This window comes from Anopheles arabiensis, chromosome 3 (assembly GCF_016920715.1).
Source record: "Anopheles arabiensis isolate DONGOLA chromosome 3, AaraD3, whole genome shotgun sequence".
In the NCBI taxonomy this organism is placed as follows: Eukaryota; Metazoa; Arthropoda; class Insecta; order Diptera; family Culicidae; genus Anopheles; species Anopheles arabiensis.
Window position 1 is genome coordinate 66,291,485 of NC_053518.1, and position 12,108 is coordinate 66,303,592.

At 42.5% G+C, this 12,108-nt stretch overlaps 1 protein-coding gene across 1 annotated transcript; it reads left to right on the forward strand.

Annotated features, from left to right (window-relative positions):
* Positions 1 to 602: 602 nt before the first annotated feature.
* On the forward strand, positions 603 to 6,992 carry LOC120903599 (nascent polypeptide-associated complex subunit alpha, muscle-specific form-like). The gene is made up of 4 exons (XM_040313120.1): positions 603 to 1,054; positions 3,837 to 4,168; positions 5,828 to 6,486; positions 6,564 to 6,992. The coding sequence occupies exons 1-4, from the start codon at positions 1,034 to 1,036 to the stop codon at positions 6,857 to 6,859; spliced, it is 1,308 nt and encodes a 435-aa protein (XP_040169054.1). The 5' UTR covers positions 603 to 1,033; the 3' UTR covers positions 6,860 to 6,992.
* Positions 6,993 to 12,108: the final 5,116 nt, after the last annotated feature.

The window sequence follows — 12,108 nt, forward strand, 5'->3', positions numbered from 1 at the left end:
CGAAAAACCCGCGTCTTAGGTACGTGTGGGATGATCTACTGCCCGAGCCCGGAAGATGACGGAAGAGACAGTTCTATTAGCAGATGAGCTTCAAAAATAATTGGAAATCATCGTTCAAACCACCATCAGAGCGCTCGTGTGTGTGTACCACTGCTCTTCTCCATTCTTCTCTATCCCTCCCGGCTCAGATCTGGTTTTTCGATGATCTGCCAAAGCCATAAGTCGCACTCTCGGGGCGCCCCTCGCGGACGATGCGCGGTTTCTGCTTGGGGTCTCCTCATCAAAAATGCAAAAACGAAGATATAAAACGGTCCACGCTGGGGCGCACCATACGTGCCACTGCCGACCCCAAATGTGTGGATGCGTGTAGCTTTTTCTTACGTTTCCACCATCTACCGGCGCCGTCGCCAGGCCCCATACCAAGGCGGTAGCAGCCGCTCAGGATGCTGCCAGAAGATGAACCCAGTGCTGTGTTCCTTCTCGGTTGGTTAGCTTCAAATGCTCCCACCGATAACGTGGGTAGGGGGGAGAGGGATATGTGTTTCTTTCCTTTTTGTTTGTCACCTATTTAAAAGTGCTTCAAACGTTAGCCAAGCTTTAGTCGAACGCCGGCTGGTGACTTGTGCTGAACGTGCTGAACGAAACGAATCGTGCGTGCGTGTGTGTGAGCAAGCATCCTCGAGCGAGATTTTGGAGGGTTTTGGTTTTCGCGTGTGTCTATCTGTGCGTGTGTGTCCGCAGTCTTATAAATAATACAAGCGTCGTTTTTCACCGGACCACAGGGTATTTTAGATTCCGAGTGGACATTTTGCAGACCATACTCGATTGTTGTGCTGCCAGTGCAAATTGCCGGACATTAATATTGGCACTAGCGTGGAATCGCGGCCAACTTTAAGTAGAGTGGAAGAATCGCGATTTTTTGTTTGTTTGGTGGAGCAAGAATTATTTATACTTCTCGTTTGCTGGCTGGCCGCTTGGTGAGCCGTCCAAAGTGAGGCGCTTAATTTATCAGCGCTCTACCAACTCAGTGACTATGTGGAGCTTTCGCGTGGTGGTAAGTGAATAATGGGTGAATAAATTAGGATTTGCCTGTCCATAAACGTTAAATGGGATAGGGATAATGGTGGAACATAATCTACGTGAATAAAATTTGCAGAAGCTGTGTAACACCGCAAAGTACATTTAAGCTATCTTTTGATGGTCTTCAGAATATGTGACAGATCTACGATGTATAAATGTTCTGAGAAAACATTAAAGCTTGCAAGAGATTAATGTGCTAATTTCGAAAACAAATCTTAAGCATCTTAATAATAAAGCGTTAAAAAATTAATTTGTTCCATGAAGATGCACCAATTTTTTAAATTTCATTCAAAATTCCTATTTCAGGTTGATTTAGCCCTAGCGTGAATATGAACGTGAATTTTTGAAAATTTTGGTCAAAAGATAGGATATTTAACTCCCCAACTATTTAGACTGTAAAAAATACTGAGATAACGAATCATCATCATCATCACCCAAAATTTCACGTTCAATTTCACTGGGGTTGTAACGCGGGCTCTATATTTAGAACTTTGATACGTAATACTAGGTTTGAGTTGTGTCATTGAGCAGTCTATACAATGTTAAAAATTTTGAGATAATTTTGCTTAAGTTAGGCAAACTACAAGATATAGCTGCCCAAACTAGTGAAAAAATTCAGACCAATTTGTCAAATTGTAAGCTTTTGTCCGTTATCTTGGCTATGAGATTTTGCTACTTTTTGATATATTTCAACTATTTTATAACCTGGAGCAAACTTAGCAACATTGCCAGACTTATAGTTTAATATTTATTTTTTATCAATCATAGTTTCGTCTAGTTTGTAGCATGAGAAGCGTAGATAAGTGTGTAGGAAAGCATCTCTTTAGATGGCATATTTGGCAAAATTTTAGGCAACATTGTAGTCATGCATTAGGAGCATATGAATAATGTGGAAAAAGTATCGACTTCGCAAAACTTTGCTTTTTAAACCTGACCAGTTTTTATCTTTCCTGCAGGTTTTGCAATTCTTCTCAATTAAAAATACTTCTTTCATGCATTGTATCATGTGAAGCAATAAAATTTAACCTGACAAACTTTTTCGTATCAGACATTAATTAATATATAATTTTCTCCCCATTCACACCTAAAGTACATGACCTGGAATATGAAAATATATATTAAACCTCATGCCAATTAATTACAAACATGTGCCACGAAAAAGCTTCAAATTGTTTAAGCATAATATACATCCTTAGCCAAGAAAACTCTCCAATTTGAGCAAATAATTTGCGTACAGCTGCCAAGCCTTTTGAACACATCCCAACTATTGAAACACGAATGCGTTGATGATTGAAAAATGTCACGAAATGATTGCAGAATAACCACAGCGGCTATAGTATTATTTTTATGCACACAGATCCTTCCAATGAAAAGCTGCTTTTTGCAGTCAAGTATTTCCGATAGTTGACTGTGTTTTTGCTCCTGATCGGATTAGTCCCGAAACCTCTGAGAGTTAGCTCGCTACGAGCACTCACGTAAAATGCAAAGGAATGCTTTCCCATTTTGATGAAATTGAGCTATATACTCGTGAGCTATGCACTAGAAAAACCGTTCATTGGTATGAAGCCCAACAAAATAATTGACCCCTACAACTGCAATGCTATCTCGAGGCCAATGATGACCGAATGGACCGAATAGAATTGGAGTGAATTGAAGTGCAACGAATTCCAAAATCAATCTCCCTTGCCTACGGATATATCACGATGTGTGTGAATTTGATGAAAATCCTATTCATAAATCTGCCCCCTGTTTTTATGTTATTAAAATAACTTTAGGACTTGGGGTTATAATGGACCTCAATTTTTATCAATCAATTCAACTTGTCCGAAGCGTCCTACACCGTTGATAGCATAATTTTCCACTAGGAAATGAATTAAACAGCAACACAGCACAAAAAAAACATGTTCTACAGCTTTACACGCACCATCCGGTGTAACAAATCGCCGCGTTCGGATTACTGGCTGTAAATGAGCATTAATTTATGCACCGTGCCCTGAAACGATACCGAAACGCACCGCCACACCGATTCATTTCCGCCTTTGATAGCGCTCGTGTGAGTGCGGTGAGCGGGGTTTGTGGTGCAAAGCTCGATGTTGTCCCTAGGTTTGATTTTGTTTTATTTACGACTGGAGGACGGAGAATTAGCATGTTTTCACCACGCGCGGCTCTAATGAACCGGCCACAATCGAGCCAGCTGCCGAAAAACGGTCGAAATTTGTCCGGCACACATTACTTTACACATTGCGCGACCTTGATGACGGATTGCGTTTTTCGGATCCACCACCCTTCATCCCACTCTGGTCGATCCAACCGGTTGGCCCAGAGTTTTGGGGAGGCTGACCGTGTGGCGACCAACTGATGTCACCAGGTGTCATCGCGGGCATTAAATATTCCACTGCTCCGGAATTATGCATAGCCGCGTTTTTTGACCGACCGAGCAGATACTGTATCATAACCGTGGCATTTTAGAAGAAGGAGGTGGAGTGGCTTGTAGAACTGAAGATGCGACCCGTGCGTAGGCAGATGTCACCAGGCAGTTGCGTGGGATTAATCGCGCTGCTGCGGCTCGGGGTCGACCAATCGATTTGTAACGAATTCGGGCGTTTGGCTATCGATAAATTGAAATCTATTTGATGGCATTCTTGGCCGCTTAGTTCATCCCTAACCCGATATCTGCGCTTCATTTCCATGCTGCTGGTCGATGTTTGTTGTCTTTTACATGCTCTTGCTCGTTCTCTCTCTCCATTCCTTAACAGATTGCCCTGTGCGGCGTGTGCAGCGTGTTCGGTGCTGCACTGAACGATAACATCGATATCGACATCAAGGTCGACTCGGACTCGAAGCTGTACCATCAGGGCAGGACGGTGGAAGGCTCGTTCAACTATGGCTACAATGTGCCGCGGCGCAACTACAACCAGTACCAGCACAAGGTGAAGGGCCCGGACGGTGTGACGTACGGATGTTACGGGTTTGTCGATCCGACCAACGGTACCCATCTCTACCACTACGTGTCCGATCTGAAGGGGTACCGGGTGGTGCCACCGAACCAACCGACCAAGGTGTACAGCGACCGGGTCGCTAACAGTGTGTAAGTAGAGTGGCTGGCCGTTGAGCTTTGATTAAATTTCCGATCCGAACTCGGGCGGAAATCGCGATCCGGGAAACGTGATAAGGTTTTGTGTGGAAAAGGGAGCCGTAAAAAAACGGAACGGCCCCAAGGTTGTATATACTGAGGATGTTGGGATATAAGATCGAAAGATGAAATTGATTTACTGAAGGAGAAGTGCATCGTGGAATTTGTAAAAAGCAATGAGCATGTTTTATGTCTTTCTACAAAAATTAGATACAGAAGCTGAACTTGAGAATACCTCAGAGCAAAAGTCCTTGTATAAAATTATTGGAAACACATTTTGAGGACATACCATTAACAAACACATGAGCAAAAGCAATAGCTGGTATCGCGAAAGAATTGGTTTAAAATTAACAGTCGTTAAAAATTAACCAGAGTCGTTAAAAATTGCTAGAATTTGGCATCGCGAACGCATTGAGTTCATTTGTTAATTTTAACGACTGGTCCTATGCCGCCGTTAAACAAACGACTGTCAAGAGCGTATGCGATACAAATTAACAGTCGTTTAATTATACTGCTCGATTTTTTCCCCGTGTTTGCCTATATGCGATATCGAGCAGTCGTTAACTGTTTTGACGGTCGTTTATTTTAACAGGAATGAACAACAAATGAACTCGGTTAAACCAAAATGAACTTTAAACGACTGTTAAAATGTGTTAATTTATTCGCGATGCCGGCTAATATCTTGTAAATATGTTGTACAAAACTTCCCTGTAGTATTGAACTGTAATTAGACATCCATCTTCTTAAAGATGCATAATTTGTAATTTGTAGTTATTAACACGATCGGTGATATCACGCCCTCAAGTATGGGTGTTGGCTATGATAGCAAGAAATTGGTGTTTCTCAGACTATTGTGGAGCTCTCCTCTGATTTCTTGGTAACACAGAAGTAGGATGCGCCTCATTCTTCTTGCAGACTTGTCCTAGTGGCACAGCGAATCTCCAACTGGTCAGGTGGTTCTCTGCTTTTGTGTCTGTATTTGTCGAGCACAGTGTTTTTCGAGGACGACGGTTGGTCGTTCCATCAGTGTTTGGAGAGGTACGTTCGTTCGTTCAAGTGTGTGCGAGCTACAAACACAGCAATTAGGGATGAGATTTTTTAGTTCCCAGTACAGTTTAAATTAATTTCAGAATGTTCCTGAGAGGTATTAGGCACAATGCTGTTAGGTTGTTCGGGGAATATAAAACCATTTCTTCAATTCGAGACCATGTATTTGAGTAACTTTCAATTCAAAAAATTCCTGGAGAGTGATAGGCCAATGCTGTTATGCTATTCCTGGAAAATAAAGTCATTCCTTGAGTTCGGGATGATGAGCAGCTTTCAATTCAAAGTGTTTCTGAGGGATGTTAGCATAATGTTGTTAGGCTGTTCCTAGATAATAAAACAACTCCTTCAGTTTGCAGTGATGTGCAATGTTGTATATTTTTCAATTAAAATTCCTTTCTCTTTAAGAAATGGATGCAATCAGCTTAAGTTAAATGGGGTTTGAGCCGTTCAAAGACATTTTCCCACACAGAAACTGCAATATCCCCAAATTCAATCAAGACTTTAAAGGCGAACTAGAGGCAAAGCTTCGATGCATTAATCACTCGTCTCTTTCGTTTAAATCGTCAGGGCCAACATTTACGATGCTGTCGGTGAAACGTACGACTGGGAAAAGCTCTACTTCCCCGACGTCTGTCGGGTGCTGCAGAAGAGCAAGGAAGAGCGCAACGAGCTGTCCATTCCGAGAGGCTTCCAGGTGAACGATGACGGCAGCGTCACTCAAACGACCCAGAAACCAAAGGCTTCGGCACCGACCTCCAAGCGACCGGCACCCTCACCGTCACCCGCTGCCACCCGTGCACCACCGCCACCTTCCCGCACCACTCGACCGACTCCGCCCCGTACCACGCCACGCACGACTTCGGGCGCAACCCGGCGTGCCCAATCACCATCGACCACTGCCAAAGCGACCACACCGCGTGCAGCGGCCCCTGCCCCAACGACTCGCAAACCAACGCCGAAATCGTCGCCAAAAGTAACCACTACCCGCCCATCTCCCCGACCAACGACGGCCGCACCACGCCAGCAGCCACAGGCGCCCGTGACAACGCGTGTCCCAGCGCCGGTACAAACGACCCAGGCTCGTACGGCACCGAAGAACACGCTCAAGCCAAACAGCTTCCCGGCTCAGCCCTCGTCCAAGCCCAGCGGCAACAAGTTCGGCAACAACCGGGATAACTTCATTGGAGCTCCGGCCACCAACCAGGCGGAAACGCTCAAACCACCACGTAAGTACCGGTGCGGATTTGCTCCACGGAAAACGGGTTACTTTATCCTCTTGTTTGCCTTCATGTTTGACTTGCAGAGGATCTCCAAGCGGTCGGGCAGGATATTTCCGAGCTGAAGCTGCTGCTCCAGATGCTGCTCTCGTCGCTCAACACCGCTCCAAAGTCGAAGGCCCCAGCGGACTGTGACGATAACGGTTCGCTCGGCGCAGTTAATCCCAACGCGAAGCAGGTGTTCCTGCCGCTCGTCATCGTCGACTCGCTGCCCGGTGGTCGGGGAGCGGTGTCGCAGGGAGCCGGTGGACTGCCCGCCGGTAGCCAGTTTGCCATACCGTCGCTTGGTTACGGTCCGTCGCGGTGTAATACCTGTGGTTAGCGATGTGGGGAGGCGATGAAAGAGCAGCAAAGCAAACCTATATTGTCGATCCTATTTTTAAGTTTTAAAATAAAAAAAAATAATAAAAAAAAACGGTCTAATGCAAACGGTGGACCAGGTTTATCTCATTCCATTTTGAAGTTCTGTTTCGGAATTTGTGGGACATTCGGTGGTGAAGCACAGTGCATTCATAGGATTGGTTTTTATTTTCAGATTGGATTTTCGTTTGTGGGATGCGATTATACGTAGTTGGGTAACAGCATGGGTCTAAATGGGTATGTCAAGGCATGTTTGTTCATTTGTGTTTTAAATGCTTTCATATTTTAGTTTAAAGGTGGATCATTTCACAACTTGACCCAGCATTGGATGCGAGCAGTTGGTTCTTTGCGACCATGTTGCCCTGAAAATTTCTTCAAGGCGCTTACTCATTATTCTTTGCACGAGCTATCGATTAAAGCAGGTGCTGTGGTAAGTCATTGAATGTAAGAGCTAGTCTACAGTACTTTGTATCTGTTTTGATAGATAATTTACAGAGCTGTGCACGTGTTTGCAATCATGTCCATGAAATCAATAAGAGATCCAGGGGTCGGCAAACTATCGGAATGTGTATGGATCGGAAAAGCATCAACGTGAATGCACACATTTTCATTGCTTGTAATACTGTTTTGGACCACAAAAGAGTTTGAACAAAAAATAGCATGAATTATGGTCAGAAAAAAAAGATGATTCTAATTCTTTGGCAGTCTGATTTGGGCTTTCAAAATCTCGAAACATTTCAACCAACTGCGTCCATTGCCCTTACTGAGAGGCAGTTCACCAATTAAATGAGATTGTTATATACCTTTTAAAACATATTTGAACGCCCCGTTAGACATGCAATTCCCTTATAACTGCAACATTTAAGGTTAAAATAGAAGAAAATAGATGCTTCGTTCAGAATATTGATTCAAAGATTCTTCGATATCTTTTAAACAATTAATTTTTTTCAAAAAGTTTGCTGACCCCAGCATTAACAGGCTTAGATTCTGTTACCGACGCACTAAAGGTGCAGAAAGGAATTATAGATTTTCGTCAATTTGTAAAGGGAAAAAGGTGACGTTTGCATCGATCTTGGTATAGAATTGATATAGAATTCCGCAGAAAGCTACTTTTCCAATCATAGAGAAACCGTACAAACACACATTAGCAATTCAATGCAACTCACGTAAACATAGTATTTCAACAAGCCTTATCGGTAAGTCGACAAGATTACCAGGTTCTGTGAATTTATTAAGGTTTCAGGAGAATGGTTAGCACAACCTGTGGTTAAAATTTCTGCTGATGAGAATATCTTCCTATACGAAGACAGATAAATAGTGGTACGATGCCAAAACCACCCATTGCTTTTACAGCATCCAGAACGAAGCCTAATTGCGAACGGATTTATCTCGACTGATGTGCTCGATGTTGGAACAACTCACTCAACACACATTGGATCAACTTTCTACCAAACTACCCGGCTGCCGATTGAAACGATTAGCACTTATCGCATTGTGTTCGATGATGTGCTCGTCCAAGTTTGCAACCTCCTCTGCTACTTAGAACTCCCACCATGTGCACGTTTGAGGTTGATCTCTTCTCCCCGCTGGGCCTCCCAGTTAGTTACACGAAACTGTGTCATTGTTGCTTAGCTCTAGTTTTCAGTTTCCGAACTGGGAAAAGGGACCGGTCATATATTTCTCCCTTGCCAAAGTGACCTCTGCCCAGATGTAATACAATGGTAACAATTGAGCAAAACCCTGACATTGGGCCGTTTCACACCAAGTGGCCGATTGGGTGGGGGTTGTACCTCGCATCGGCTCATTCGGCTGCACTCATGCGGTCTTGCGGTTTTGACAGAGCATTAGTGCAGCCGCTTTTCCGCCAGCATCTGGGGTCCCATTAGTGTCTATCAGGTGTCTCCGCAGTCGTCAACGTCGCATGGCCGTTATCGGAGGAGGAGAGACACAGGTGTGCGTGTTTGTGCCAGTATGTGCCATAGGGTGGCGTTGTATAACGCACGATCGCTTTGTAGCTCATGGTAACGCCGGGCTCAATGGGCCGACAGGTGTCATAAGCTTTGGTTGATCGCTTTAAGGGCGTTGTGGTTGCATGTGGTGTTTGCTCTAACAAGTTTGCTAAGTGATAAGAATAGCTGTAAGAAAATTCATTACAATCTAGAAAAGTTAACAATCAAGAAATGAAAGATGACTTGAATAAGAGTGAATAAAACAACACACAAGCTCGTGGATTGTTTCGAACGAACGAACCAAAACAACTGGCGAATAAACCTAACCCAATGTGTTAAAGTACACAGCAAGCTTCTACGACACATCGAGCGGCTAATGAAAACCGGCAATTTGCTCACGCAATTTCCCACCCTATTCACCCTATTTGCACGACATAAAGACGGCCCTTTACGTCCGTTTGAATGTCGCATGAATGGGCTTTTGGTCGGTAAACTTTAGCAAACTTCCCAAATGCAGCTCGCAGAGAGAAGCACTTATCGTGCCGAAGCTATCTGTACAACATGGTGGCACGCTTGCACACAAAGCCCCGTGCACGTTTGCTTTCCCACCCACGTTGTTACTTGGGCTGGATGTAGTGGGCGTAGCGGTATTGGATTCTTTATGTTAAAAAAAACCATGGGGTGTGAACTCCAGCTGTGCAGTATTGCTAGATGAGCTAGCAGAAAACAAAAAAAGCTTACCCAATAAACATCGACATCGAAAATGATGAGCGATTTCTAAATGCATCATAGACCACGGTGGTTGGATTGTTGTTGTGGGATAGCTGATAGCTGTATTTCTTGTTGTTAGGGGAAAAAACTCCAACCAGAATCAGAAGCGTTCAAATAAGAACACTTGCTACATAGAACAACGAAAACTAAAGGAACAGGATAATGTATAGTACAAAAAATAATATCTATAAAACTGCTTGCCGTGAGTGGATGAAAGCATCACGCTTAATAAGGTGGGTTGTATGAATCGTTTTAATGTTTTAAATTGATTAAATATGAATTCCCGCTTTAACTGCGCAGGCGAACAAAGGGCAGGGAACAACAATATAAATTTAATAACACTATTGATTGTGGTACGCAACGCCATTCGTAATAAGTCCGGAACAAGTATAGGTAGGTCAGAGCAATTATGGAGCAATCCGAACATTAAACTCTTCGATGAATTTATTGTAGGCGAAGGTAGGTAAAGACGGACACGTTAAGGGAAATGGTAAAAATCTAGGGATATATAAGTGCAACGACCATGAAAATGTGCGTACATTATCTTACACTCATGTTTTATCAGAAAATGTTTTAAAACTTTTAAGTTTCCATCGATTTTTGCGTTTTTTTCATGAATGAAAAATATGTTTTTTTTTCGTGTAGTTTTGAAATGTTCGGGTAAGACGGACACCTGATATGGGAAAGATGGACACCATGAAGGGTAAGATGGACACCTGTAGAAAAGGTTAGAAAGTGAAGAGTTTTACAATATTTTACCAAATTCTATCGCTTTCCACGTCCTGGTACGTTTATAAACCAATTCTTGGCCTATTGCAACGGCGATTCATTCAGCCATTAATTTAGGAATTGTAAACGGCGCTTGTTGCCGGTCTCGTAGTACAGTCGTCAACTCGTACGACTTAACAACATGCCCGTCATGGGTTCAATCCCCAAATAGACCGTGCCGCCATACGTTGGACTGACTATCCTGCTATGGGGGGAAATCAATTAGTCATTGAAAGCCAAGCCCATAAGTGGTACAGGCAGGCCTTGACCGACAACGGTTGTTGAGCCAAAGAAGAAGAAGAAGAAACGGCGCTTGTGATATATCGTAGAATGCAGCATCTAAAGCATTATTGACATATCGCGCACTTACAGCTGACGTTGCTCTAGCTTACAGAACAAAAGTCTAGAACTTCCTTTTGGGAAATTACTTCGCGAAAAGTCCACGACCCCAGTATTTATAAGGGATTTGTTAATAGTTAAATCCATTTTCCACCATGTCAAAATTCAACATTTGATATTTGTAATCCCATAGAATCTCTCATCTATTCCTAAACGATGTCGTATCAATGCCTCATATTTTTATTGCTTAAAGTTGTCCAAGTCATGACAAGATATTGGATTTTGTGAAGCGCCTCATCTGCGTCGAGTGAGTAATAGTATAACGAATGGCTACTATTTTGACCGGTGTTTCATTTCTCGCTTATTTCAATACTTTCTCTAGTTACTGATTGGTTTTTAGCTTCGGAATACCCTTATTTGAGGTATTTGAAGAAATCTATTCATCACCAATTGATATAAGAAGTAAAATAAATCAATAAACTCGGTGTCCATCTTTCCCTACAACAAAGTGTCCGTCTTTCCCGCTTTGGTGTGAGGATGTTTAAACCACCAGAAAACAATATTTTGTATTGCTTTCACTCTAGTTCTTTCGCCAGTTTTTTCATTAAAGATCACGACAACCCATTCATGAAATAAAACTTCCGGAAATATAAACAATACAAGTTGTAGAGCTTAAGATCGGCAGTATTCAAATTAGATCCACAAGGGTGCACATGATTGAAAATTTGTTTTGTTCGTGGATTTTATCAATTTTATATATATTATGCCAAATATGTTCTCAAATGTGTTGTTTTACCTTCAATTTGGATTCTACATTGTTGATTTTTTCGAAAATTACCTTTTTCATGCATTTATGAGAAGTGTCCATCTTACCCGCAGTGTCCGTCTTTACCTACCTTCCCCTACGGTTGTAAAAGAAGCTCTAAAAAATCGATAACTATTAATTGTTAATGGGAAAGGTGGAATAGTTCATGCATTGAAATCATAAATCGATTCGAGAAGCTTATTTACTCGTAATGATTGAATCAAACTCAAAGCACAAGTAATTTGAACATACTTAAAATGATTTTTCTAAAATATAAGTATTTACTCCAATATTTTCAAGGAATAAATGTTCGCGTTAAAGTAAATGGCAACCAAAAACCGTGCTAAGCTCCGATGAATATGATCAGAAAATTGTTCGTTTATTGCCAGCGTAAGAAAGTGTAAACTCCTCTTCATTCCAGTTTCATTCATTAGCGAACGTCCCACACATTGCTATCTCCCAATATTCTAAGAAGGGAACGAATTGGTTTATTTTCCATTATCGATAAGTTAAACCACAGCACAGCACGTTGGGCCAAGGTTTAACCTTCCATCTTCCAATCGGGCGTCCCAAAGCGCG

Excerpts from the sequence above, each read along its gene's own strand:
- LOC120903599 (XM_040313120.1), top strand. The coding sequence starts at position 1,034 with ATGTGGAGCTTTCGCGTGGTG. Across the intron at positions 4,169-5,827 it reads GACCGGGTCGCTAACAGTGT|GGCCAACATTTACGATGCTG; the intron begins GTAAGTAGAGTG and ends TTAAATCGTCAG. Across the intron at positions 6,487-6,563 it reads GGAAACGCTCAAACCACCAC|AGGATCTCCAAGCGGTCGGG; the intron begins GTAAGTACCGGT and ends TTTGACTTGCAG.